The following is a 23,149-nucleotide window of genomic DNA, read 5'->3' as shown; positions in this document are numbered from 1 at the left end:
AAATCATCGGAATCCAAACATTGATTCTGATTCACTTATTGTAAGAATGGAAACCCATGTTCAGCTTCATAGATCTGTTTGACCCTAACATTTATTTGACAATTTTAATGATTTCCAAAATATGTGATTTAAAAAGACTCACCTTGCCAACATCACTTAGAATGTTCTAGAATCTCAAAATCCTATAATTTAAAAAGCTTGCTTTTGTTGATTTTTCCCAGAGTCACTCATTTCCCAGGGAAAACCTTAACTGGTCTTTTAAAATGATACATCTCTACTCAATTAGTAATGTGAAACAGGCTTTGAGCATGGATAATGACATATTCTTTACAAATATATGTATTGCAATAGTTTTGTAACATTTTTATTTAAAATGAGGAAAAGCATGACAAATAAAAATACATAGTCCTCCATGTTGCATAATGGCTCAATTTAAATGCTTAAAGGTGATTCTAGTCTCCTGCATTTTACTCTGACTTTGGTGATTCAGTAGCTTAGCTGAATTTTTGTTCAGATAACAGTAATATAATTTTGAGGCAGTATATAATATAGCACGAATCTTAAAAGGGTCTTATTAATAAAAACAAACCTGGAGCCAGGTGCTGGGGTCAACGCTGGAAGATCAGAGAAGCAGAACAAGCCACAGCCACCTCACCTTGCCATTTCCTCAGCTGATCCTGTTTCCTCAGACTGGACGCCTCTGAGTCCTCATCCAGAATGAATCTCAGCTGAACTGCTGCTCAAAAGTCTAAAAGCTTAACCAGGCTTAGTTCCTCATCCTCACGTCTTAAATACCTTTCTGCTTCCTGCCATCGCTTCCTGGGATTAAAGGCTCTTGTTACCACTCCTGGCTGTTTCCATTGTGGCTTTGAACTCCCAGAGATCCAGATGGATCTCTACCTCTGGAATGCTAGGATTAAAGGCGTGTGTGCCACCATTTTCTGGCCTCTGTATCTCGTGGCTGTTCTGTTCTCTGACCCCAGATAAGTTTATTAGGGTGCACAATACTTTGGGGAACACAATATCACCACAACATAAGTATAGGTCAATATATCACTAGACATTTAATCAGAAGTTTGAAATTCCTATGAATTCTGTCTGTTCTTCTACCTTGATTGATAAGTACATAGTTAATTTCTGGATATTATTTACATAACTCTAATGGGACTTCAGCATGTTGTTTTAATTGTGACAATTTATCACCATATCCTGTACATATAATAGACTGTTCCTTTAGAGAGATTAACATTCCTCCCACAAAAATGGGATTATTTTAGGAAAAGGCCAGTAAAGAGTCAATCTGAGTAGTTACTTGGACATTTTGGAACCTGTAAATTGAAAGAAGATAAATCTCTGGAGGTCTGTTTTTAGCAAACCAATATAAGTGAGAGACATTCATCCTGGGGAATCAACTTGAATTTCTTGTACAAGGAGATATTTACTTATTCATTTTAACACACACTGAGGGGTCTGTCTTTATTTAAACAACTACATGTCAGCCCCATTGCTAAGATACAGGTAATATCAGTGAGTGATACTATGCAAAATCAGCACTCTGCAATCTTCAAACACCCTGGAGGGATGGACCTTAGCTGCAACATTGTTGCTATTTTCTCCCAGGTGAATTTGTCTCATAAGAATCTTGTGAAAAGGTGGTGGGCAGTGATTTCCCTGCAACCTCAGAAAAAATGACCATTTCCTTTGGTGTTATTTCTCAGCACATCTTAGAATGAAGCTCTCCTTTGATTACAAAATTACCTGCCTCTCTCAAATGGAACTCCCATTCCACTGGAATGGAAACTATTGATCCGGTTGCTGAAAACCATCAGATTAAAGCAAAAGCAAGAATATGTCAGATATCCTGAAGATGAAAAGTCAGCCACGCTGATGATGCTCCTCAATGATGTACTCATCTGAAAAGTTTATATTCTCATGAACACACGTTTGGGTTTAGGACTGCTACAGTTAATTCAGAATTTAATTAACCCTGCCTATAATGTCCTCAAAATTGATGTAAATAATAGATAATCTTAAATAGACATGTAAGTTGAAATAAATTTATATTTCATGTAGAATTAACATAAAAGTCTAGAGGGAGAGTATAAGTTGAAGAAGGGGCTGACTCTTTCCTAGAGACTGTTTATCCAGAGCAATTTATCACATCACACAGAAAGTGGGATCACACTGAAACCCCCATGCTGAGCAGGCAATGCTGAGAACTTGGGAAAGTTTTACCATTTGACACACGTCAAGACTTCAAAGCAGCCTCCCAACAGGACATGGAAGGGACAGACACTATAAACACAGCAGCCAGTGTAATTCTAGAAAATCAGCAAGCGACAAGCAAGGAGTCCCTTCAAAGTCATGCTCAGTGACTTCTTCATGTTGATGTTTTCCCGTCACTACAATTTTTAGAAAATTCTAAGGAATAGAAGACCAGGTCCCTGAAGTAAATTAACTTCTAAACCATCTTCTCAGCTCCCCACTGCATCCTGAGGTCTAGGCTGCTCATGCCCTTGTTTGGTTGAACAAATGGCAAACAAAACAGGGCAGTACAGACTTCAGTTTTGTGAACTCCAAGTAATGATTTTCTCAGAGGGCTGAATAGTTAATATTTCCAAATGTAGCTCTAGAAGTTGTGTTACCTTACAAAAGACTTTTGAATTATCATTTCACAATCTCTGTTGAATATAGACAGGCTCACTGATCTAAGGACCTTTTGTTTTGAGATAGCAATGGCTTTAATAACAAAAAGAGATAAATACGATCAGTAAATAAGTCTTCTCAGCATAATGTACTGGACTTCGGTGAATAGTTCCTCCCTTCATACTAGGGTGACTGACACTATTTTCAACTTCGTTATTTTATTATTCACCCATTTATCACTTACCATAGCCTTAATTAAGGCAGTGGAGGAAGACAAGAGAAGCTGAAACAAAGCCTGTCCAGTCTCTCAGGATTTAGAGGCCACACTTTGCTCTCTCTTGCACATCTGTCACAGACCAGTCGGCAACCTCATTGATCTTTATATGTGAATGAGAAAACAGTCTTAGCTACTCTCTTTGCCTTAGTCTTTCTTGGAAATTCCACTATCTTTGGCCTAGCTAATCTGAGAAAGACAGATTGAGGCAATAAATGACATTTCACAAGACAAGCAATCAAATTCCCACGCATAGCCACGCCTTAGCCTTCTCTAGCCACATGATAAAGAACAATCTGAGAAAACAGGTTCTGTTGACTGGTCCCATTCGTAATCTGCAACTCTTACAGGGGCACAGAACTTGTGGGGCTTTTGTTGTTAGGGTCTCACTATGTAGCCCAGGCCGGCCTTGAACTTGCAATCTTCCAGTTGCTGTTTCCCCAGTGCTGGAATGACACACTGTACGTGTAACATCACACTCTGAAAAACGTGTGTTTTTACAATGATCTTGATACAGTTGATGGGAAAAAAAGTAAATGTCTCAATGCATATAAGATGATTCCCTATAAATCAAAGCCCTCTGGAAAGCTTGATTCACAGAAAAGGTAATACACAAGTTGCCTAAATTTTCTTAAGCTACATGTTTGTTTTATCTACTTCTTAAAAGGAAATATTAATTTAAAATTTATGTTAAATTGCGATTGAGGACTTTGCTCCAGATAGTTTTAACTTAAAATATTTCATAAGATAGTTGCAGCTATACGTTGAGTTAAATGAGCCAAGTTTGCTCTCTCCAGTGAATCCATGATTGTGTATTTTTTTTTTTCCTCAGTAGAATGAGCCTGTGTTTGGGCTGAGAGGATTAACTATATTACTTTCTGCAAAGCTCATCACATTTTCTACTAACTCATCTGTCCCATCAGACACTGGCTTGCCTTGCCTTAGCTGACTGTGTTGAGCTTCTCTGGTGACAGAAACTAGACCTTAAGGTAAGAGATAAGAAACCGGCGAAAAAGCTACAAATACAGAAATCAACAACTGTTCCAATCAGTGACAAGTAACAACGTTGCCAGATTTCTGCACACCACTATTATAAAACCTAGTTTCTGCAACAAACTAGAGGATTCCTCTGTCTTTGATAATTCTGGGCTGGCTGCTGCCTGCTCAAAAATTCTATAATAATGAACTTGTAATTGAAAGTAGCATGTCAACGGTTTCAATTTTTTTCAGTGCCACCAGATAATAAAGGTCTTTAACACATCGCCCTGATAATTTCAATGACACCCTAACGTAACATATTTCCCTTTCATTCTATAAAGTAGGAATTGTAAAACGCCCTAGTCAAGCCCTCCAGTAGACATCCACACACAAAAAGATTTCTTCACTCCCAGTATTTGAGAAGATATACTCATTGTTAGGGGGCTTTTAGGAGGAAAATGCTACAGTGTTCAGACAAATATTTTCTCTACAGACAGCTCAATTGCAAGTATCAATTTTCCCTTTGTAAATTTAATTAATTTATAGCATTCACTAAAAGTTGCGGGGGGGCACATATTTTCTCTCTGCCTCTCATCTTGGTGAAGCAGGACCTCCTGCTTCTGCAACAAGAGTCATGGCATCATTTCTCAGTTGTAGATTTCTTTCTGAGTCGTCTGGTGCTGAGACAGGGTGATTCTGAGTCAGTTTAACCCCCTTCCCAATGAAAGAAGATGTTTAATAAATAATGCCATGATTTTGAAGCTATTTTTGTTCGAGATATAAATTTCGGTTAATATGCCTTAACTAGTCCTTAAGCACAATCTCTGGGGATTTTTTTTTAATCTCAGATCAAAATTATATACCAGCTTTATGAATTGGCACCTTTGGTGGAGGTCCATTTGAAGTGGACCTGGCAACATCAACAAACAAAAAGAGAAGAAAATGGGCGTCCTCCTGTGTTTGAATTGGTTTAAAAGGTCTTGCAAATCTATGGCTAAAACTAAAGCAGAAAGGTTAGGGCAACCTACAGGAGCCCTTAAAGAATATCACACATTATAAAACTTCTATGAAACGCTATCAATGCCTTTTTATATTTATTAAATTTTCCTTTCAGGTTCTATATGACATCCTAGAAATTACATTTTTTTTTTCTGAATCTAAGAGATGATGGCTTTAAAATCAACATTCTCCAGGAGACAAAGAAAGTCACTTTGAGTGAAGAAGAATTGTCAGACATGGGGTTTTCATAACAGGGACCTGTCCAGTGTTGCTTGTCTGTGATCTCAGCACTTGGGGAGCTGAGGCAGGGACATGGATTAAAAGCCACCCTGGGATTTGTAGCACAACCTTGTCTCAAAACAGGTTACTCCATTTTTAGACAGTTCCTATCAAAAGTTATGGTGAAGAACATTCCATTTAAGTTTAATAGTATGCTAAATGGATTTTATTCAAGTTACTCTTCTAAATGATTTACATATGATTGTTAAAAATGCCAAAAGCTGGCTATTTCTAAATGACTCAAAGGTTTCCTTCTCTTATATGGGTAAAACTGATGAATTTAAGAACAATGAGATGATCCTTGTTCTTTTTATTTTTTATTGCAGATCAAATTGGTTAGAATTTGGGTTATATTTTTGGCTCTAAAAGTTTCTTACACCTCATATTTTCACAGCATCTTCTGTGAAATGTATCTGTCTGTGACCACACTATTACAGCTGTTCTTAAAGGGGCCCATCACCCTCCCCATCCCTGGCTCATCAGCTGATCTTTCTTAAGCCCTTGGGCCTTCCTAGAACAGAACCATAATGAACGCTGATGCTAAGGATGGAGCAGCAAAGAATTGGGGTACCGATGGTAGGCAGGAATGCTTGAAGACTTCACATTTCAGCAAGAGCTTTCTCTGAAACCTCCTAAGGTAGAATTTTCTTGGCAGGAAGGAAGGATGTCAGAAGTCAGAGGCAGAAATTATAGGACACAAGTGGTGGAGTGACAGAAAAAGCAGTAAGATGCAGAGAAATCTGAGATCCAATGGAGCGTTATGTTTTGTTCACAGACAGAGGTAGACATTGGCTTTTGCCCTGTATTTCGAGAATAATTTTTTAAAAAAAACAACCCTTTTGAAGTTGAACCATCCAATACTATAGTAATAGTCTGAGCTATATTAAACAGTATTTGTATCATTTTCTTCCATGATTTGTCCAAGCAAGAGCCAGGTCAGAAGAGAACTCAGAGCCCTCTGCTTAGAAAGCAAATAAGTGTTTGTTCTAGACCTGCTGCTGGGGGGAAAGAGAGCTTTTTTCATAACAGTACCATTCTTAAATATAACTTTCATGGCTACAGTTCTGTTCACTAGAATTGTATAGAGTTGTCTGTTTAGTATTAACCGAAATCCCTACCCTTTTCAATATGTAGGCAATAACAGGCAGGCAGCAACCTGGTGAACCACATTGTGATTATGGACTAAATGTTAGGAAATGGTAAAACATATCACAAGTTATCATCAGTCATAAATGAAGGAGTTAAAATAGAAATCACTAATGTTTAGAGTCAGGTGAGCTCATGGTCTAAATCCAAAAGAGAAAACTCAAATCTGTAATACAAGTTAATTTTATTATACCCAAACCTACAGAAACCTGTTCAGAAATCAGCTCCAGGATTCTTGCCTATGGTTAAGCCCACTGGTATTCATTAACGATCAGAAGGGAATGACATACTGACTGATTTTCAATGCATTTCCTAAGCTTGATTCTCCAGACGAGATGCAGACTCAGCAGTGAATGGTGGCCAGTGGCCTTGTAACATCCCCATCTTCCTGTGCACAAAACTGTCAGATTGTAAAACACATGTGATATCATGGAATTCTTACCTGACCCCCTTTAGGCTGGTATTTGATGTTGTCCGTTGATCCGATTTTGGATTTGACATTCTTCAGGTCTGGCAGTGGTTGGTTAATAAGCCGTAGCTGCTTGGGAGTAGCTGGGGACTTTGGAGGAGTGCGGATGATGGCGACTTTCTTCTCACTGGGCACCAAGATGGCAGATTTGGGGGTTCCTGGTGTATGAGGGGTCCTGGGATAGCTGGGGGTTCCAGGAGTGCCTGGGGTACGTGAAGAGTAGCTTGGGGGAGTGCCAGGCGTGATTGCGGTGGATCCAGGGGTGGTAGGAGTTGAGGTGCCACTCTTTCCTGCTCTGCGAATTGGTTCTGACCCTATGTTAACAACCGGGTAACACACACACACACACACACACACACACACACACACACACACACACACACACACGAGGAAGAGGAAAAACACACCACAGCATTAGAAAACTCTCTTCAAGGGACCCTTCTTCCCACACTTGGTAGTCAAAGTCAAATGTGTTCAGGACTCTATGAAAGACCACAATAATGCTCAGAGGTGAGATCCCCCTTTTTTTTTATGTTCATAAGCTGGTGATATTTTTGGATATATGTTAATATACAAAATTAAAACTTGCACTTTTTCCGATTTAGTTTCATAGTTCTTACTGGGAATCCTTGGAAACTTTTCTTCTGTTATTGGGCCACATGGATGACCTGCAGCTAGAAACAGCATACGTTTATTGAGGTATGTGGATCCCTGCTTGTGGGAAGACTCCTGAATGGTGCATGGATCATTCATTCCTCTCTTCAAGCACATCCATTCTGAGACTCAGATGTACACATCATACACAACTGTGCAATTATTTCCCATAGTTTTAGCCTGTGTGGGTTTCAGTGTTCATCTCTTAGCTTATATTGAGAGCACAGATAATTCCAAACTAACACATTTAGTAAGAGAGTTTCATTATGCTTTGAGTTAAGTGAGCTACTGAATCCAGCATTACACATGTTCCCTTCTTCCCAGTTCATGAGATTCCTGCATAGAATTGTTTCCTTCACATCTTTTCAGAGGTCGCATAAATGCCAGGACATTCCTGTATGTAGTTAAGGAGATGGCAGGCAGACAGAGGAAGGCGAAATGCTTGCCTTTCTAATTGCCTATGTATGTTTTTGCTATTGCTGTACAGAGCTAAAAGAGGCTCAATATTTGTAGATGTCAACACGTCAGTTATAATCACTATCAAGTGACACGGTTCAGTAGACTTGTGAACAAAGAAGTCACAAAGCACTGGATCAGAACATTTTTTAAAAAGCAGTCTAGCAGTCTATATACACCTCTTAAAGGGAAGAGCAGGGTGACTCGAAAAAGTGGATTTATGTAGAAAGTGCCATTTTGTTTCCATAGCAACACACAGGCATAATTTAAGATGTTCCTTCAGGCAGCACTTGATGTTTTTGTCTTGGGGTTCTTGTTTATGTCCAATTACAACCCTAGATATTTGGAGTTAAAGTCGCTCCCCTGAAGATTATGAACTCTTACATGTCCTTCCTGCTAGTTCTTTTCCAACAGTTTATTTTTCTCTATAGCAAAAGAGTTTTAAGGTTTTCAAAGTATTCTTAGCATAGACTTCAAAGGATGGATGCTAATATTCTATAAAGTTAAATAGTGCTGGGCACAAGAGTTCTAATGGCAATAGCATTTTTACTGTGAACAAAACAACTAAGTATCATGTATGAGAGTTAAGTTTGCATAGGGTGATTATTAAAATTTTTGAAAGCAAATGTTGAGTTAAAATCAGCTATAATGTGACAGTAATGACAGTTTCCATCATTACATACTAGTTCCTAAATTACAGAGACCTGGGTCTCCATATAGTTTGATAGAACATCTCTCTAACAAGATTTCTTCCAAATCAATGTTAAGGTGTTAAGGCAAACTGTGAAGTTATCAATGGACTGAAGACCAAATCCATCCAGGTAATAGCTGTGCAGCATGCAATACATTATCCTCTCTGTTAGGTTAGTTTCTTGTCATTGAATTGGGGCTGCTAACAAGTAACCATCAGAATTGTTAATGCAAGTGTTAACAGTTTTGTATCTAATATGTGCTAAAAATGGTAGCTATTTTCATTGAGTGGAAAGGTGGGACACCATTCTAATACAGGATTTACTAGATAGCCTCAGCAGCAATGTAAACTACAGTGTAATGACCAGAACATTATACACACCACACAGATGCTATAATTGCTAATCAGTCCATTATGGGCCAGGAGTAAAAAAGAATTAAAGATACTGTACAGAACACATCATGTTTTAAAGGTCATTTGACATAAAAATACTTAAGAAACTGAGCAGAATTTTCATTTTTCTCTTTGGTGTCTGCTTGTGAACATGTTGTGGGTGCAGAAGTCCAAGGTTGACATCAGGTGCCTTTATTGTTTACCATGTTATGTTTTGAATCAGCGTCTCTTGCTGAAATCGGGGCTCAGAGATGGTTAAGTTTCATGGCCACTGAGCTCAGGGACCCTCCTGCTCCACTCAGGGCTGGGGTTACAGATGCCCAGCACAGTACACAGTTTTATGCCAGTACCAGGGAGTTAGATTCAGGGCCTCAGACTTTTGTAGAAGGACTTTGCCTAATAAATATCTCTCTAACTTGGGATTTGAGGTTGATTTTGACTGCTTTTCCGTTTCAAATTTAAGATGTGGAATTCTAGTAAGAGTTAAGCTTGTATAGATGTATAAAGCAACTCACCGGGTGATTTTATCTATCGATTTCTTTTAGATTATTGTGTTTTAACTTTGAAACAAGAGAGAAAATAGTCTTTTAAAAATGACCATCTCAAATTCAGTAGATACTGAGACAATCTGTTCCAATGTCTTCCATCATTTGTTTTGACTCAGAAAGTTATTTTGGAACAATCTACAGTCTAGAATTTTTCTAATTCTCATCTAGGAAAGATCATATCTTTTTAATACAGGCTCGTTTTCTTTAAATAAACTCCTCTTTCAATGAATGGATTAGACAATGATTCAAAGGAAGCCAACAAGGACAGCTTACTGGTGGTCCGCCGTGCTGAAGAGATGGAGCTGTTCAGAGAGAATGAGTTCTCTTCCCTGTCTCCCGATACACCTCGGCGAGGAGGCAGGATGGAGGAAGGTCTAGGGAGGGAAGAACGCTTTTCTGGACTCTTGGTGACTCCATCCTGATGAGGGAAAATAAAGACATTAGGTTCATTTTAATTATGCAAAGTGATTACACTGTCCTGCCCATTTTTCCCGGTAGAGAAATTCTTTTATTATAAACCACCAACTTTCATATACTAAATAAAACTTTCTCTTTCATTAGAGTTTACACTTTCCAGTTGTTCTATCAGAGTTTATTATCCTGGAGTGACACGATGGGACATGAATAATGAATTTCAGTTTTTAAACATAAATGTAGATGGAATGAACCTATAAATGTTAACTTCATAAATTGCTAACTGCGCCAAAACCTCCATCAGCCTAACTTTTTTTTTTTTTTAGTCAGAATGGACTGGAAGGAGGGTTTTGCCATCTAACATTCCACCCATGAACATAACCACTTAGATATCTGACAGGAACTCTTAAGTGTACCATATCAAGCTAAAGTATTGTGCAATTTTAAAGCTAAGGAAATGAGCTTAATAATTTTTTTTTTAATTCCCAGAGTTGGCCTGTGGCAGAGATAGTAGTGGTCCGTGACGTGCCTGATGGGGAGTCTATGTGTCATACTGAAGGCCGTTTGCTGGCATTAGACTATATATTATCTATTGCGTATGTTGCGTATGGATTATGTCACAGTGGCATGCATTTTATTTTGTTGGTTTTTAGTTGATATTTCATAAAATAAATAAATAGGAAATAATGAATAGGCTCTAGAAAATGGAAACTTTCGTGTTTCTTTTCTAACGTGGAAGTGGTCCATCAAAATTTTTCAGTTATATTTGTTATTAATATGGTCTACTGCTAAAACTGTCAAAGATTTCCGAATTTTACATCTTTTCCTTTCATAGGTTTTTCTGCATCACGGCATATAACGTTCTCCTCGATTTTACTCCTTTCTTCAACATTTATTGACCTTCTTCCTTACTTTGTTCCCTGATTCTGAGCAAGGCAAGTGGTGTGTGGAGCCCGTGCAGGCAGGCTGTATTAAAAAGCTGTCAGAACATGGGACGGGTTTAGTCATGCTAGGGTAGGCTGGGCTGTGCCGTGGGGAGTTTGTACTAGCCCGCCAAGCGGGAATCTTTGACAAAGTAGAATTCTAGCCATAAAAGAAAACAAAAATAAGTACCCAATAAATGAAACTATAAAGCAAATGGAAAATTACAAATACATAAACACCTAAGAACTTAAACATTTGCTTTTAATAAAACACATGATAGATGACTGTAACCAATAACAGATGAATATGTGAGACAAAGGATGCTCACTGAATAGCATTATTTCAGATGGAATTCAGTCAAGAATACTCATTTAAGAAATGCCAGCTGTACGTCAATGCACAAACAGTGCTAATAAGCATTTGATCCGGTGTGTATCTGATCTAGAACAGGCATCTATGTTATTTGCTCCTTTCCTTTCAAATGCTCATGCTGTTTATGCTCCACACACAGGAGGCACATGAATAACAGTTGTTAAATAGTGAGTCAGCGGAAGGATGGACAGACAGAAGAATGGGAGAACAAATAGTATTGTTTAGACACAGAGGGACTGGATTTGTGTAATTCTGAGACCAAAGCATTGTACGTGGTCACATGGTTACAAAATTACATGACAAAGGAGTAGAACTTGAACTAAAGAGGTGAATGACAGGACGCAAGGTGGAAACACCTTCATCACCTGTACAAAACAGCAACATGTAAGACTATTATTAATTAATTAATCTATTTATTTATTTATTTTAGGACGATGCAGATTGGCATCAAAATCTCTCATGGCTGAAGGACAACCTACACTTTTGTTCTGAAATGTGGATTATGAAAAGAGACATGACAATCCTTGAAAAGACATGACAGTCCATCTCTTCTGAAGGGCATTGTTCAGAAAAAAAGAGACAAAAATGATATACAGTCATAATTTATATTATTTTCAGTGAATTCACTTTGAAAAGAAGTTAGTTATTTCTTTATCCGTGGCTTCATGAAGACAGGAAAAAATATGCTGTTTGAGGGTTTCCTTATCTGGGATATGACTGACAATCAGTGCAACGGCCAATACTGAGAAATTACAAACTGCTAGTATTTTTGTGAGTAAAATCACCCTACTCTTAAGATTACAATAAGTCTCTAAAATCATGAGGTGTGAATCATCAGGGATGTGTTGCCAACTTAAAAAACTGAGCAGAGAATCAGTATTAAGATAGGAATAATATAATGGCGATAAGCAAAGCTTTCTATGAGCTGGATTAAAAGACGAGGGCAAACAGTAGATTCTGGATCACCTGGAGGTTGGATGCATGTATTTAACAAGGATATAGATAAAAAATTCTTTGTGGATTTTATGTTTGAGGTCCCCAAACAATCTGCAGGTTCTCCAGTTATGGTGTCGTTAGAAAGTGTCATGGGCACCTGCGGGAACTGCTCCTTTAGTAAGTGTAGCCTTTACGATGGTAATACCATCCATAACTTGAACACGTTTTAAGAATTTTGGAACGATGTTTATTTGAGGCCAAGTCATGGAAAATATTACCTTAAAGATTAAGAAAATTTATTTATTTTTGATTATCTGCATTACTTAATCAGAAAAATGTTAAGAATTATTGTATGAGATCACCTTAGAAAACACAAACTGGCCAAGCTATTTTGTTGACTTCAATGACTTTTATGGATACAGGACAACCCTATGTAATACGTTATGCATCCTACACAGGCAATCAGCACTGAAGAGATTATCAATAAAAAATGCACAGGACCTAATTTACAGGTAAGGATAAATCCTGGGGCAGACGACACACAAGGAAAAGTGGGTGGATTGGTGCCTCTGATAGAGGCCATGCTGTGTGCCACGTGTCTCCTGGAAGACACCACTAGAAATGTAGACAGGCACGACAAAGCCAAACAGATTACTTCAAATCGTCTCTTTGATTTGGCTGTTATAAAAATAGAGGGTGAAACTGAGATTTTCACCCCAAGCGTTGCCTCCACAGACACTTCTGCGGAGGCATAAGCTTACAAAGATGCACATTTTTTCTCCTTCCTCTGTGGTACCAGCACCTTGAGTGGGAAGTGTAATTGGGTTAGCACAAGTCATTATTTCTTGATTGATTTTTACTGGAGAAGCATGGATTTCAAAAATATAACCAGCAAAGAAGAATGAAGTGGCGACATTGCTTCTAATTAAGAATGAGACAAGCGATGATATGAAGCAAATGGCCACCCAAACCTTAGCCAAAATAAGGAAGGGGTTGGCGAGCTTGCTAGTGAAGAACCACCAAAATCTTTGCGTTGAACTACATTATCAGCAGTAAATCAAGTATGAGGGAATTTGGGGATTTAGGAAATTATAAAGAAGTACATTAGGTGTTAGGAGGGGAAACAATTGATAAATCAAAAGCAGAAACAATAGAGTAAATCTTTCTTTAGACACATGAAATGTATGACATTTGGAAGGGCAAATGTTAGCTTTATGGCAATAATGTACATAGCATCTGTTCAAAGTTAAGTATTAAATGCCAATCCCATGAGTTGCTTGGACCTGAAGCAACTTGAAAATTTCCTGAAGTTTTTCCAGATAATGTCCACTTGAAACTTTTCCTAAAGGGGAAATTCTCAGGCTTTTTTTCTGTATCTGTGACTGAAATTTTCTCTATTTTTAAAAATAATATAATATCAACTAATAATTAATCCTATTTAATAAATACTAAATGACTATTGTATCTAGGTACTATACTGTTTTATAAAACTACTATACTTAATTTTCCCAACTGAATTATTGTACAGGAAATTTAGAAAATTAAGATGTAAGGATAAAAGATCATATAGCTAAAAATGTTCAGGATTCAGACATGATAACACACTAGTTTTTTTTAAAATCAGAAATAGACAGTAGAGATCCAAATATCACTATCACATTGTACTCAAAATTCAGCTCCATATTTACTAAGGCAATAAATGGATTATATTACTTACCATTTATTAAGGCATATGTCTAATTTATACGTATTCATATAAACATTGAATTTCTCCCCTTATCAAATAAAGACCCTAAGTTTAAGCTAAGAACTATGATTTAAATATCATGTATGATTGTGGGGGCCCCCAAATTATCTCATAATCTACATACTGAAATCATTCAAATTGTTCATTATAAATTTAGGATTTCATTAGTATACCTTTAATTGTTTTTCTTCCAATCATAAAAAGAGCAAAATACTTCATGTTGGTTTCTGTGTTTTTAAAATATAGTTGATGTTATAAAAAATTAAAAAAGGAAAATGTAGGAAGGATTGACACACATATGAAATAGTTAATTATTAATAGATCCACATTTAAACAATACTTATTATCATAATTTTGCAAATAGAGAACAATATGACTGACAAGATGAAGCACTGACTTTAAAATACAACACTGTCTTTAACCAATAATTTCAATGAGAGAAAACTGTTCTAAGGAAACTGGCACAAAAGACCTCAACAGCAATATTATTAAAATTCAGTGGAAAGTAATTTGAAAGCCAGATAACAGGAAACTGATTATGTTGTGATGAATTAATAAAATGGAATGTCATGTTGCCATTAAAATGGTTATAATAACGCTTCTATTTAATTAAAAATCAATACAGTGTTTTGTTTTTGATTACTAAACCTATAAAACTGGAGAAAAAATAGACTTTTTAAAAATGTAAATGATAACTGTAGCCATCTTCAGAGAAATGAATTATACTTAATTTTACTTCTTGCTCCTCTCCATAATTCCATTTAGACTTATTCTGTAACGAAAACGTAAGATATTATGTTAATTATAAAGGCTAAAGTTGATTCTACAAAATGTAAGTGAATTGTTCTTCCCCATTGTTGGCACCCAACTCACTGTGCAATTTTCTGTATTTTACCTTGCTAACAGAGAGCAAGCCCGGCTGCAGCCTCACCAACTACCATGATTGATCTATTTTTCTAGATGATGTCAGTTTTGGTCTGGATGCTCCAGAGATAATGCTGGGTGGCAAGCAGTCTAAAATGGACCTTTAAAATAAATATACTTGTCTACATGATACCTAGATTGTGCAAGACATTGAATAAATACTAAAAGTAAAGGACAAGAGAAGACTTGGTTTACTCACAGTGGCTTTGTCCTTCGCCTGCTTAAAAGCACTGGGAGCCTGAGCTGATTCACCACTTGCTGCTGGGGAAAAGAAACAAATAAATTAGCGGCTAAAACGTACACAAACGTGTTTTCCAATACCTGGGTGTCTATGTTACGAGACTAGTGCAAAGTACAACTTCTTGCTTTTGAGGCTCAGATTCAATAACCAAAGAAACTTGGGTAGCAGTCATGCATTATGTGGCTCCAGCTACAGTGTGCGTGAAATAACATAGACCAGCCTCTACCAAAGCACAAGGGAGAACAGCACACATCTCATTTTCTATGGGACATCAAGGTTCTTTTGAGTATCTACTGTATACACATAGAATCTTTAGATCAAGAGTCACAGAACATCAAGGCAAATGCTGCCTAGTGTAAAGAAAAGGAAACTGATTTTTCTCTCTCTCTCCTTTTTTTTTGGTTGGCACGATACAGACATGCCCATCCCTCCTGTTCTAGAAGGAAGCCACTGGCTTTCTTGCGGGTCCTTCTGCATTTTATCTCCCAGGCTGCCATGATCAGCAAACCCCTTTGCCCACGCACCTCTTCACTTTGCAGTATGATGGACATACTTGCCTGGTGTGAAAATTACTACAAGAAGGGAAGGAAAACAGCTTCTCAGGGACAGAGGATGAGAAACTTCCAGTCCAGTAAATACGAAATGAGATCTACACATGCACTTCCTACACGACACCGTTACCACATCTGTTACTGCTGTTTCTCTTGGTGCTGCTGTTTGCTTCTGGTCTCAGCTTTAAATTCCACCACCTCCAGCACATTTTGTGTGGATGACTTACCTGATTGGGACTTTAATATCTTACAACATGAGATCATCCTTTGTGTCTTGAAAAACAACAGTATTTGACCAGTATCGTCACACGTAAAATACTCTAGTGTGAATGTTTACTCTCTCCTTAATTTTCTTTGGTAAAGAAATTTCCAGGGGAAAAAATACCCTTATAAGCCTCATATTAGTTCTAAAAAGGAGTCCTACGCTATGTGAGTTCTTATATCAAGACAATGGCTACCTACAGGGTGCTCTATTCAATGTGGGACTGCCTAGGAGGACTTTTCAGATCCTAGCATTGTTTATTTTTTTCTTTCAAGAAGCAGTGAAAATGATGTCATCCACTACCATGATATATCTAAAATTCCTCTAGCACATATATGTAGTTTGTTTTAATTCAATAATCCCTACATTGTGTATAGGCTTCCTGCTGGGTCTTTTGGTATTTGACTTCAACAAGGGGAGGCCCTAGCTAGTCTCCAAATTTAAATTTCCTTTATAGAATAAATATAAGGAGGGAGGTGGAGGGAGGGCCACTGACATGTAGGCATGTCACACAAACTATTTACAAACTGTTTTATAGTTCTTCTTAATTACCACAATTCTGACAGCAGTTTTAGCTTTCCAGGCAGAATACAGGATTTCTTAAAGAGATTATTTGTCTGAGTAAAATAAAATTTCTAAAAATTTGATAGAATCAGCTAATCAAGATACAAGATGTGGAGATGGTATGCTAACTCCTAACTTCTAATTCTGAAGTGCTCCGTACCCTGACCCTTTCTCAATATTTGTGTACAGAAGAGCCTTCCAAATTCAAATCCTGGCTTGGGTATTGTTCTTACATAAATCACACCATATGGTTCCTATATGTAGGACAGAAACACACACTACTTGGAACTTTGGCCAGGCATGGTGTTGCACGCTTGCAATCCAAACATTAGGGAGACTAAAGCATGAGGATCATGCATTCGAGGCTGATCTGGGCTACATACAATTACCTTGTCTCAAAAACCCCAGAACCCCAAAACCCAAGCCCTAAATCTATCAAACAAAAATACTAGTGACTTTTGGTGGTCGTTCCAGAAGATCAATGACTCTCATCTTTTTTTCAGTTAGGTGAACTCCTCATCATGGAAGTGACCCATTACATTAATGCTGTCAATCCTAATCTTTAAGTGACCTATTATATTAAGCTACTTGTAATGTATAATGGAAAGGAGAACATTTCTTCCTGATATTTTGTAGACTGCAAGCATATCCACATAGATACTAAGAAAATACAAAATTAAGATTATCAGAGCATAATTAGGCACACAAAATGAATACCCTGCTACTCTACAGTGAATTTTCAGAATAAAAATGTATTGTAGAGAGTTGTATAGATTTTTATTTTATTTTATTTTTATAAAAAAGGATTTTTATTTTATGTGCATGGGTGTATTGTCTGCATGTAAGTGTAGTACATGTGTGCAGTGCCCACAGAGGCCAGAAGATGGGGTTGAATCCTCTGGAATTGGAGTTATAGACGGTTGTGAACTGCCGTTTGGGGGCTGGGAACCAAACCCAGGTCTTCTGTAAGAGCAGTGAGTGTTTGTAACAATAACGCCATCTCGAAAGATCCCTTTATGATGATCTCTACCATGCTTCATTCTTTTGTTCTACTAGACTTTCAAGCTCATAGATGTGTATATTTGGGAGAGACAGGGATAAATAGGTGACAAAACAGAGATCTCTCTCCCCTCTCTCTTATATTAAGGTCTCTAGATGTAGCCCAGGCTGGTCTCATATAGAAGGTCTAGAGCCATCTACCTCTGTCTCCCCAGTGCTGAGATTGTAGGAAACATGTTTATTTCTAATTTAATTAACTTTCAAGGGACTGGAGTTTTAACTAAGAATTCTGCACATAGAATTATATTAGAACATTTGACAGTTTGGATCAAAAACTTTAAGAAAATCCCAAAGACGAAGTACAGGAGGTTGAAAAGGTGTTCATTTTGGACTTGAAGAATACAATCTGATGGGATAGACATCATTTCCTTTCTCTTTCTTTCTTTCTTTCTTTCTTTCTTTCTTTTTCTTTTCTTTCTTTCTTCGTCTCTTTTTTTTCATCTAAAGCAAAATAATCTTGAAAATTAGTATTACTCCAGGAGGTTTTTCATTTCCAATGTCTTAAGTCATTATACATTGTCTCAGTAAAGTCAACACCAGTAACAGATTTGGCAGTAACAATAGAGAAAATAGGACAAATATACATGGATTTAAGCATGGAGGAGATAAATAAGCAAAATAATGAGAATGCATACCACGGTTAAATTCATCGCCATCGTCTAACCAAACACACAGAATGAAAATAGGAATCCCCAGAACGTGACACTAGAGTACAATGCCAAGATACAATCACGCACTGTTATGTCTGAGCATGACAAAGAAACAGATGGTCATGACCTCTTCTGCAGGGAGGGAAAAAAAAAAAAGAATAATGATACAAGACACTTAATAGCGAAATTGTTCATGATTGCTGAGATTTGGAAGTAAAACAAAATGGAGAAGCTTCTACAGTAATGAGATTAAAATAAAATACACATCTATGTTTGCCAGCCACATTGCAGAATCAAAGAGTCACCTGTGGTTTTCCGCTTAACACAGGAGAGATGAGTTGGTCTAGTGTATTTGATAGCAGGTTTTAAAATGAATTTCCTGGAAGGAGAGTGGGCCTGAACTTCTGTTTTTTTAGCAAGTTCAGCCTTCTTATAAACTGCTATGAATAAGAAAACACAAAACAGCATACCATCAGGAAAGAAAATACACTTGGAACAAAAAAATGAACAATTTTTTTTTAATAAGTAACCAGTAAGGCAGTTGCTTTTTCAGCAGAGTAATAAGAAATTAATTAAAAAAAAAAACACATTTGAAAAGAAGCGATTGTGAAATGAACCTTTTTTCCTTCTCACTTCATCCCTGGAGACCGTGCTAGGTTCCTTTTTAGCTACTTTTCTTTCAGGGGTGGAAATTCTGCCTCTCCCGGTTTTAAAGGGTTTTTCTTTTCTATGTTTCTCGAGAGATGGTCTCCGAGCTTCCTTCTCAGCTTTCTCCTCTTTAGGAATAGTTTCTAACTGTTCTGTCATGATGCTTCTATCATCATCTGTGGATCAAAGCAAACCACGGCAACAAGAACAGTGAGAACATTAGTGACAGATGCACAAAAGCCTTCATATACTTAACACAATGTAATATAAATAGAGACCTGTTTTTAATGTTTAAGGAGAAAAACAAATTCCCCACTAGGCTACTGGGTTTTATTTTGGGAAAAGATTGAAAAAAGAAGCACACCTTGAGTGTCCACCCACAGGCTGTCAGCATCCATGATGGAGTCATCAATGGTGGTCTCGTCTTTGTAATCATCGTAGGTTTCTGTTTTATATTCTGAGAATGCAACCTCTTCTCTCTCAGGGGTAGCTGGGGCATCTGGAGAGCCATCCTTGGGTTCTGCCTGGGCTTCTGCTGCCATCTCTACTTCAAGCTCTTCCTCGTGAGGGCACGGTCTCCTTTCGTCCTCAGGCTGAGCCAGAGCTGCAAAGCGCACACTGTGGGACCCCGACTCCCCTCCATCGGTTGTGGTTTGCACTACAGTGATGAAGTCATCCTCGATGGTCACCACAGACTCAATTACACCTTTGTGCTCACCCGGGCAGGTTTCCACAAATTCCTCCCTACTTCCCGGGGCAACCAGGTCAGTAATCTGAAGGGTGTCTGAGCGGAAGAGCAGTTTGTCATATTCTCCCCCAGCTTCTATCTCTTCCTCACTTTGGACCTCTGCTGGTTCAGACACAATTGCCTCAGGCTGTGGCTGGGTGACATCAGAAGGTATGGCGGGTATATCTGGAGTCTCTGTGCTTTCTTCCTTGGGCAGCTGAATAAATTCCATTTGGACCTCAGCTTTCTCATCAGTGGACAAGTCAGCCTCTGAAACAGGAGGTGGGCAAGGGATTTCCACAGACAGTTTGAGGGCAACTTCATCTTGAATCAGAGATGACTCTGGAGAGGTTTCCTTCTTGCCCTCATCAGGCTTCAGGGACTCCATCGTGAGGCTCTCATGCTCACCGCTAGACTCATAGGACTCTTCTTTGTCCACAGCCTCCTGATGCACCAGGTCGGGCTTTGCCACCTTCTCTTTGACTTCTATTTCATTGACTTTTACACCTTCTTTCATGTGGCCAGACTCAACACCAATGAAGGAATCCTCTTCTTGAGGTCCTTTGGATGAGAGGGTCAGCTCCTGAGAAACCTCAAACTTGAGCTCTGTGGCTTTCCCAGCATCTACATTCATCCCTGAAGCCATCTGTCCAAAGTCACTGACTTTGATTTCTAGCTGACCCGGCTCAGCTTTCTTCACAGCAAAATCAAGCCCGTGATCGGCCTTTGTGGTTGGTTCTACCTCAGCTACCTCGGGCACTGAACTGAGACCTTCTGCTGCTTTCTCAGGTGATGCATCTTCAGCTGTTGTCAGTTCTTTGGTGGAGACTGGCTCATAGGTTACACCTAACCCAAAGAGCTCCACTTTCTCACCAGCCTCGTCCATCTCCTTGGCATGTTCTTTTGATTCAACATGCTCTTCACTCTTTTCTAGGACAGTATCCAGTTTGTCATTAGCTTTCCTGTCATGGTCAAGCTCCCTACTCAGTCCTGATTTGTCAGCCGAAGTGGGTGGAGATGCCTCTTTCTCAGCAGTGAACTCATCTTTGACTCTTCCAGCGGCAGCAAGTTTTACTTCAATCAGTGAAAGGTCTGTGGCCAAATCTCTGCGGACTTTGTCATCGGTTCCTTCATAAAACGAACCACTCTCTCCCGACAAATTCTCACTGTCTTGAACTGGAGATGGGAGAGGGACTGTGTATTTATTGAACACACAGTATCCCATGTCTTCCAGTTGACTGTCTGGTTTTGCAGTGACTTGGTTTTCATCAGTGACAGGTGGCAAACCGGTACTACTCTCTGCAACCACAGCCTCTGATGGGACCGATTTCCTCCTGGCAACCTCAGCATCTGCACTCACAGAAGCTAATCTGGACCTGGTTCCTGCCAGATCAAGCATCTCGGGCAGGTCAGGGGCCATGACGGTACCATTTTTGTAATACTCTTTGGCTGGGAAGGGTGTCTCAGAGGATGTCTCAATTTGAATAGTTTGCTCTCCAGTCACTTTTGCTTCCTCTGCCTTTTCTTCCTCCTCTTTGCTTTCTATCGGAAAGCAAGGGGCTTTCTCCACGGCAGGTGTGGTGGGGGGAAGATAATCATCTCCTTCATCCATGCTTCCGCTAGTGTTAGTTAGAATATCGGAAGCCAGAGGGGAAAGATCATGGCCCCGGCCGAAGTTAAACCCAAGGGCAATGGAATCGAGGCAAGACATAGGCAAGTTGATGGACATGCTTCTTTGTTCTATTGCAGACCTACCGCCAAGCCCTAAACTTCGACTAAGTGTCAAATCATCTTTATTCTTACTGTGAAGGTCCCTTTTCTCCCCGTAAACTTTTGGGTCAATAGTGAACATTCTTTCTTGAGGAGAACTTGGTTCTTCAGGTAACTCAGATGGATAACGCTGGGCAAGTGTGCTATAACCTGCTTCTTGTGCTGGAGCACTGGGCTGGGATTCTTTTTCCTTTTCACCATGCTTGGGAGATACAGTATCAAGGGACTCCTGGGCACTGCCTCTTGAATCACTCAGTTCATAGTAATCATTGCCCAATTGTTGACTTTTTGTCACATCTTCTTTCAATGCAGATGTTTCAAAGTACTTGGACATTCCTGATTTATCTTCATAAAATGGCATGCCAACCTCAGCTACTGTTGCGGCCCCGACTCCTTCAAACTTATCTTTGCCAGCTACAGTCTCCTCAAAAAGCCCCCGGCTTTCTCTCATTTCACTTACTGCCTCTGGCTCAGATGTAATTTTTCCCAAGGTCTCAGAGGTCATGGCTGGATCTAAAAATGCTTGTTCGAGACTTATAGGGAAGGAGCCCTGTTTTAACTCATCGGTCATGTGCTCTTGGCCTTTCTGTTCTTCTTTGGAGAAAGAATGCTCGGTGGAGGGCTGAATGACAGCTGTTTCATCATCTCTCAGTTTGGAGGGTCCGTGATCTTTTGCCACAGCTTCTTCGATGGAGACCAATAATTTCTCCTCAAGCTTTGTCTGTGGTTCACTTTCAGTGATTGTAGGTTCTTGTTTGCTGGGTGTCCAAGTTTCTTTTTTCTCTTGATTTGTGGCACCCTTTTCTTCCCCTGAAACACTTTCTGTGACATAACCTTCCACAACTGGACCATGAGCATCTTTGGGTATGGTGGCAGCTTCTGAGACTGGGACATCTACCACATTGTCTGCTTTATCTTTCTGTGGCTTCTCATCTTCAGAACTATCTTTGGCAGTAGCTAGGCCACTGGTGTCCTGCAGAGATGTTTTGTCAGCTGCTTGGAAGAAAAAAGGAGCCAAGGGTTGTGGTTCTTCTGTGACTCTTTCATTCTTTATAGTATCTAAAGGAAGAGTGAAGCTTCCACCATGAAAGGGGCTTGGCATGGGAGAATCAAACTGCTTCCCTTCCCATCTTGGGATATCCTCCAGCACATCTTTTTCCCTCATGGGTGTCAAGGGACCAGGAGATATTGGGGCAGCTAAACCCCATTCATCCTTCTTTGATTCCATTGGCATTTCAATGAACCAGTCCTTCTGCTCTTTTGGAGTCAGAGGCTCTGCAGAGAGGCCAATGCTAGGCACTGCTATGCTTGGTTCTATGTTCTGTTTTATGTCTTCCAGGTTGGTACCAAAAGTGTGCGCAAAAGGCGACTTTTCTCCTTCCGTGCCTTGGAGATCCTTTTTATCTTGGGGAGTTACAGTTGTCTCTGGCTGAGGAACTAAGGCAGCATGTTCAAAGTCTTCACCAGGCTTACTTTGCATCTCCAACTCCTTTTCTCCCTTGTCTAAAGGCTCAGCGAAAGGGGAAGTCAATTTCTGCTGCTCTGGGAATTCCATCTTCGAGGCTGTAAGTAAATCTGAAGTAATTGGGTTGATTTTTAAACAAACAATAGGCAACAGCTTTCCGGCAGTAAGCTTAAAATCATACTTACAAATAGGAAATGAATGGGAGGGTAAAAGGGAAGCTGTGGACCATGCAAGCATGCTGCCCACTGAAAAATGAGCATGGAATGTCAGGACTGGACTCTGTATGTACTAGTACTGAGTGAAGTCCTGTTCCTAATGAATTTTGTACATGTTACAAGAAGAGTATGCCTCAGACTACGTAT

The 23,149-nt window shown here is 39.0% G+C and overlaps 1 protein-coding gene across 26 annotated transcripts in view; it reads right to left on the bottom strand.

Annotated features, from left to right (window-relative positions):
- The window catches only part of Map2 (microtubule associated protein 2), a 280,848-nt gene that overhangs the window by 13,191 nt on the left and 244,508 nt on the right, over window positions 1-23,149 (bottom strand). For 10 of the 26 annotated variants that reach the window (XM_052749705.1, XM_052749709.1, XM_052749714.1 and 7 more), the window contains 6 exons: window positions 19,190-22,897; window positions 18,795-19,001; window positions 18,483-18,617; window positions 15,050-15,111; window positions 9,807-9,951; window positions 6,765-7,105 (listed from right to left, as the gene is read on the bottom strand). In XM_052749705.1, coding sequence (XP_052605665.1) covers window positions 6,765-7,105; window positions 9,807-9,951; window positions 15,050-15,111; window positions 18,483-18,617; window positions 18,795-19,001; window positions 19,190-22,897 — 4,598 coding nt within the window. The remainder of the gene's footprint in view (window positions 1-6,764; window positions 7,106-9,806; window positions 9,952-15,049; window positions 15,112-18,482; window positions 18,618-18,794; window positions 19,002-19,189; window positions 22,898-23,149) is intronic. The other 16 variants (XM_052749710.1, XM_052749713.1, XM_052749730.1 and 13 more) reach the window with 7 other exon arrangements.

The sequence above is a fragment of the Peromyscus californicus genome, unplaced genomic scaffold (genome assembly GCF_007827085.1).
Source record: "Peromyscus californicus insignis strain IS unplaced genomic scaffold, ASM782708v3 Scaffold_21__1_contigs__length_65335640, whole genome shotgun sequence".
Lineage (NCBI taxonomy): Eukaryota > Metazoa > Chordata > Mammalia > Rodentia > Cricetidae > Peromyscus > Peromyscus californicus.
This window is presented reverse-complemented; position numbering and strand designations above follow the sequence as displayed.